Consider the following 6,575-nt stretch of genomic DNA (forward strand, 5'->3'; position numbering starts at 1 on the left):
TGTCTCACCACAGGCCCCAAATAGTATAGAGGATCAATAAAACAACTTTTTTTTCTTGGAAGATTAACAAGATTGATAAGCCCCTATGCAAACACAACCAAGAGAAAAACATAAAAAAGCCATGATCATAAAATTAGGGATGAAAGAGGAGAAATCACCACAGATATCACAAAAATTCAGCAAATCATTAAGGACTATTTTGAAAACTTTTACTCCAATACACTGAAAAAACCTAGAAGAAGTGGATACATTTCTAGATAAGTTGCTCTGAGGACTGAGAATGTGTAGGTGCAGAAGAAAGATCTGTCAAAACTGAATCAAGAGGAAAAAGAAAACCTAAGCAGACAAATAACTTATAGTGAGATAGAGTAGATAGAGACTCTCACAGGCTAGGGTTGTGGCTCAGTGGTGGAGCGCTTGCCTAGCATGCCTGATTATTATTTTTATTATTATTAGTACCACATACTAATAAATTATTTATTTATTAGTATGTGGTACTAATTATTAGTACCACATACTAATAAATGTGGGATAAGGTGTGCCAGGGTGTACTGTGAAGCCATTCAGCTCTTAAAGGCACCTGCGCCCCCCCCCCCCAAAAAAAAGAGAAAGAATGAAAAAATGCAGTATATGCACATAATCCACTACTGGTACAAAGTAGGTGATGAAGACAAGTCAGTTCCCTTCTCTTTCTTCTCCATTTGGGGAATCAGGGTGGGAAGAAGACACCTTATGCTGAGAGAAGCCCTTGCCCTCTCCCCCACCCAGGAAGGCACCTTGTTTGAAGCTGATTTTTACCTACTGGATGGGATCAAGGCCAATGTCATCTGTAATCACCAACAGCACCTGGCTGCCCCTCTGGTCATGCTGAAACTGCAGCCTGATGGGCAACTCTTACCCATGGCCATTCAGGTGAGAGGACTTGGGATTTCTGCTCCTTGTTGGTTGGCCGTTTCAAATCAGCCCCTCATTCAAGTTGGCTGAGGACTCACTCTCTGAGACACTGGAGGAGTCATTAAAGGAAGAAATGGGTGAAGTCTTTGATTTTAAGGGTTTTGCAGCCTCATTGGAAATGTAGACAATACTAAAGTCAGAGACAGTCTGAAAGGAATCCCTGCAAGAGGGCTAGGACTTAGACAAACGGGAGGAGAGGAAGGACCTATCCCCAGGGGCAAGATGTGTTGGGCAGAGAAGCGGAGGTAGAGAAGTCAGGAGATTCTCTGTGATTGGAGTGGGCGAATAATATGAGGTGAGAGGATAAAACCTAAGGCAAGCTAAGGAGTAGGGATAAGGGAAGCTGGGGATGGCTGTTGTGAAAGATGTTGTGGGCACACTAGAGGGGAAGTTGTGTTTAGTGCCAGGTTTGGGGTCTCATGCTATAGCTCTGGGAGGTAAAGGACTCCCCTGGGGATAGAGACGGAGAGGAAAGATGGATAGGAGTGCAGAGGGAGATTCAACTGGATTCCAAAAGAGGGGAAAAGGGGGTGTCAGTCCATACCAGTAAAGAAGAAAAAAATGCCTGGGTAGGGTTTTGACTTGTCAATTTTGAGGCAATGGGAAAACATTCAAATTGTCTAGCCGGCAGCTGAGAACTGAAGACTCAGTCCTCTGTGCAGAGGTGGTGTAGGAAGATCAGAGAGAGGCTGAGGTTTCTGAACAAGACTGTGGGATGAAGGGTTTGATTCCTGTCCACACTGTGGGAACTGAAAGGGGAAGTGGAGGCTGGAGAAGGCTCGGTTTCTGCTGAAGGCTGAGCGCACTGAGGCTTGTCCAACATCAATGCACTGCTCTGAATGGATAAGAGAAGGGTGGTGGGGGGAGAAATGGTAGCTGGAGTGGGAAGATGGAGAAAGACAGGCAAATGTGGAGGAAGAAGGGATAGGTAACATGCAAGAGAGGGGAAATGGTTGGGCACCTGACACTCAGCCCCTCTTCCAACTTTTCCTTGTCTTTGCTCCAGCTCCAACTGCCAAAGATCGGATCTATTCCACCACCGCTTTTCCTGCCCACGGATCCCCCAGTGGTCTGGCTCTTGGCCAAATGCTGGGTCCGTAGCTCTGAATTCCAGCTTCATGAGCTGCAGTCTCATCTTCTGAGAGGACACTTGATGGCTGAGGTCTTTGCTGTGGCCACCATGAGGTGCCTTCCATCAGTACATCCTGTCTTCAAGGTAATACCTTATTCCCAACTCGACTCTCTTGCCTGCTTCTCTTTCCACCTCACTGCACATTCTCACCTCTGACATCTCAGTGCTTTGTGAGAACCAGCAATGGAAAATAAGAGAGCTAGGGAGTAGGAGAGTGCCTGCATTTTCAATTGTCACCTCCCCAAGGGGGCACACAGGTTTCTTGGGGAGAGGAGTAAAAAATATTACTGTTTTTTTTTTTAATCTATAAAGCACAGATATTCATACGTACAGGCTAATGACTAAAGATTCCATCCATAGGGGACCATGCAAATAACATAAAAGACTTTCACATAAAAGATTTGAAAAGCTAGCAATTAGGGCAACACATTCACTCATTCAAAATAGTTATTGGGTGCAAGAATCATTCTAGATGCCAGTGGTAACATCTGGATCAGACAATGTCCTGATCTTTTGGGATTTTCATCTCCAATGAGGGCAGACTATAAAGATTGTGTTGCAATATAGGGGCTATGACAAGTATGATATAGGGAATCAGAGCAGGGTAGTGTGATGGTGAGTTTAGATTGGGTGTCAGGAAAGGTTCCCTCAAGGAGGTGACATAAAGGGTAAGAAAACAAGAAGCCAGCCAATGAACTGGTCAAGGGCCCTCGGTGTTCCAGGCTAGTGGGATAGCCTGTGCAGGGACCCTTACATAGAATGATCTTGATTTGTCTGAAGAACAGAAAGAAGGGGAGTGTGGTGGACAAGGGAGAGGGAAGCAGGAGGTTCTGGAGGCAAGTGTAGGTCTCACCAGACCTTCTTGAAGGGGACTGTTATTCCCCTCAAGGGTGTGTGTGTGACAATCACTGTGTGTGTGTGTGTGTGTGTGTGTGTGTGTATGTGTGTGTGAAAAATATTATCTTCATGTATAAAGCATAGATATTATAGCACAGAAACATATACAATGTTTGCAGCATTAACATTTCTTGGATGAATGTGAGATTAGGAAAAAAATGTCTCAAAAAGATTCTTATGGGGCTTTTGATAAAAAAAATTTGAAGAATATTCACCTAGACTTATGAAAAGAATATGGAAAGAAAAGGAGAGTGATTTCTTTCAGTTATAAAGCACTAAGGCAGTGTTTTGTGGAGGGAATTAGGCAGTGCAGGTTAGTAGCGAACTCTTGGTGTTGAGGGGCCACTGAGCCCCAGGTCTGTGCTTTTCCTGAAGACCTGTTCTTTCCTCCCCTTTACACGCTGGTTTCTGCAGGGTCCTGCTACAGATCTCTTTTGACTTTGCCCTTGCCTGCTTTTCTTCTTTTAGCTTATAGTTCCTCACCTGCGATACACCATGGAAATTAACCTTCGGGCCAGGAATGGGCTGGTCTCAGATTGTGGAGTTTTTGACCAGGTATGGGGAAAGAAGAGGGGATTCAGATTCTGGGTTCACTGTCCTTGCTGGCTCTAGCCTCAGACAGCTTGACTTGCCTGACTGTCTCTCCTCAATCCTCAGGTGGTGAGCGTAGGTGGGGGAGGCCATCTGGATCTGCTGAGGCGTGCTGGAGGCCTTCTGACCTATAGCTCATTATGTCCCCCTGACGACTTAGCTGACCGGGGGCTCCTGGAAGTCAAGTCTTCCTACTATGCTCAAGATGCACTGCGGCTCTGGGAAATCATCCGTCGGTAAGGCAAGCAGGGAGGCAGGGCAGGTGGGGTGACGGTGAGGGTGGAGAGGAAGGCTAGGAGAACAGGAGGGCTGTGTCTTGGTTGGGGAGCTGGATGCCCTGAATGGGCCACGTGAACAAGGAGCTGAGAGCTTCAGCTCTTCTTGCCCTGACCTCTTGTCTGGCAGGTATGTGGAAGGAATTATGGATCTGTACTATAAGACAGATGTGGCTGTGAGAGATGACCCTGAGCTGCAGAACTGGTGTCGAGAGATCACTGAAATTGGGCTGCTAGGGCCCCAGGATCGAGGTAATCAGAGTTCCTGTCCTCAGAACTAAGACAAAAGTTATAAGAGACCTCTCCAGAATCCTCTCTTCTTATATAGAATCTTCCAGAAGCATATCCAACCCATATAAAATCCAAAAGCCTCCTAGACACAGTAGGAGTAGTGCTAAAAAATGTTTAACAACTGGTTCCCCAGAAAAAAGAGCCCTGCCTGGTAGCATTTGCCCATTTCTGTGACATAAGTATCCCCACTGTCGCTACCAGCATGCTGAACAGTTGAGAAGTGGACATTTTTGTGAGCCAGCCCCAGCACCTGACTGATTGGGATACTCCCAGCAGAGGTCCTCCATCCCCTGCCCCCCCCACCAGCTCTCAGGTCAATTTCCACAGGTCACTGAGAGTTGCTGGCATCCCTCTTTACCACCCTTTTTCTCCTCTCTTTGCCTTATCTCTCTCAGTTCTGCTCCTATGCCTGACCCCACAACTTTAACTCTCCCCACTTCTTGTAGGGTTTCCCACCTCTCTCCAGTCTCGGGCCCAGGCTTGCCACTTTGTCACCATGTGCATCTTCACCTGCACTGGGCAGCATTCTTCCATCCACCTGGGCCAGGTACTTAACCTTGACTGTTAACCTGGGCAACTGGGAATTTGTGGACTTCACTGGGGGGAGGGAGCTGAATACAGGTGAGCCAAAGGGTTTTCGTGCTTAGCAGGCCTTGATTCTAGATTCCTGCTCCTATTTAGTTGGATTGGTTCTCTTGGATCCCTAATGCACCCTGCACCATGCGGCTGCCCCCACCAACTACCAAGGATGCCACTATGGAGACAGTGATGGCCACACTGCCCACTGTTAATCAGGCTACTCTCCAGATGTCCATCATTTGGCAGCTTGGCAGACGCCAGCCCATTATGGTGAGAACCAGATGCCCCGAGGGCCTGGGGAAGGAGGCAAAGGGGGAGGTGTGGTGCCCTGAACGGGGCTCATAGGTTCTAAGCTGTGTTTTCCTCTCCATCCCAGGTGCCTCTGGGCCAGCATGAGGAGGAGCATTTTTCAAGCCCTGGGCCCAAGGCTGTGCTGAAGAGGTTCAGGGAGGAGCTGGCTGTCCTGGACAAGGAAATCGAAGTCCGGAATGAAAACCTAGACATACCCTATGAGTACCTGCGACCCAGCCTGGTGGAAAATAGTGTGGCCATATGAGTGTCCCAAGCTTTTGGTTGTTTTAGCTCTCCTCCGCCCAAACCACAGCCACCCTTCCCAAATGTGACCTTTCCCTTGTCTCTGCCCCTTGGAACACATCTCATTTTAGATGCATCATCTAGGTGCCTCTATCCTTTCCTCTTTTCCTCCCTCCCTCTCTTCTTTGCTTACCATTCAGATCTCCTCTAGGGCCAATAATAGCCACCTTATACAAACTACTTCAAGAACATGATAGAGTGATAGTATATATTGCACCACACCTTTTATGAATTGAATTTGATTTTGAACCTACATTTTAAAATAGTGATAGAAAAGAGCTTACACCCAGCTATTTTAAATAAAGCATTGCCAAAAGAATATGAAGCATCAAAAATGTTTTTTTTTCTTTTTTTAACTGGATAGGATTTAGCATGTGTCCTGAAGTCAGACACATACTATAATGCAAACCATTAACACAGAGATTCTAAAAAAAAAAAAAAAAAAAACTGTCGACACTCAGGATTTTCATTTTATGGTTTACTTAGAAAATAATAAGTGAAGGTAAGTTGGTCAAATTTAAGAAGATGTTCTGGAGAGATTTAGCCTCAGGTTTCAGCCTGAGGGATTCATCTCTCTAATCTATTTGTAGTTTATCGGTTGGAAAGTTCAAAATTAACATACTTCACGGGAAGAATACTAAAAATCTATTGATTGTCTTATCGAGCCAAAGGGTTTTCATGCTTAGCAGGCCTTGATTCTAGATTCCTGCTCCTATTTAGTTGGATTGGTTCTCTTGGATCCCTAATGCACCCTGCACCATGCGGCTGCCCCCACCAAAAGGATTCAGTGAAATTCAACTCTGTATGTGGGTAAAATTAAGAAAAACAAACTTGGGAGTTTTGTTTCTTCATATAATAATAATCTGTAACCATCCATTTAAAAGCATAAACTAATAGTATACACAAACCAAAAACATTTCGTTTACAATATGAACAAATTTGCTTCTTGCCCTGATTCTATTTGATTTTATAGAAGTAATGGATGATAGTTGGTCTGATTTTTGGGGGGGGAGGTTCTGGGATTGAATCCAGGGGCATTTTACCACTGAGCTACATCTCCAGCCCTTTTTATTTTGTATTCTCAGACAAGGTCTTGTTAAGATGCCAAGGCTGGTTTTGAATTTGAGATCTTCCTGCCTCAGTCTCCTGAGCTGCTGGGATTACAGGTGGGTACCACCATGCCCAGTTTGGCCTGAAAAAAATTAGTTGAGAGGTAGGGGGTGGAGAATTTAATGCTAGAGTATAGGAAAAATCTGCAAAAG

General features: G+C 45.5%; 1 protein-coding gene across 1 annotated transcript; it reads left to right on the forward strand.

The window, feature by feature from the left end:
- Nucleotides 1–768: 768 nt before the first annotated feature.
- LOC143640722 (polyunsaturated fatty acid lipoxygenase ALOX15-like) lies at nt 769–5,275 on the forward strand (the record flags this gene model as incomplete). Its single annotated transcript, XM_077108351.1, has 8 exons — nt 769–912; nt 1,961–2,170; nt 3,452–3,538; nt 3,641–3,810; nt 3,980–4,101; nt 4,587–4,687; nt 4,822–4,989; nt 5,096–5,275. Coding segments are annotated over 8 exons (1,182 nt in total), but the record flags the coding sequence as incomplete, so codon positions are not given.
- Nucleotides 5,276–6,575: the final 1,300 nt, after the last annotated feature.

The sequence above is a fragment of the Callospermophilus lateralis genome, unplaced genomic scaffold (assembly GCF_048772815.1).
Source record: "Callospermophilus lateralis isolate mCalLat2 unplaced genomic scaffold, mCalLat2.hap1 Scaffold_5937, whole genome shotgun sequence".
In the NCBI taxonomy this organism is placed as follows: Eukaryota; Metazoa; Chordata; class Mammalia; order Rodentia; family Sciuridae; genus Callospermophilus; species Callospermophilus lateralis.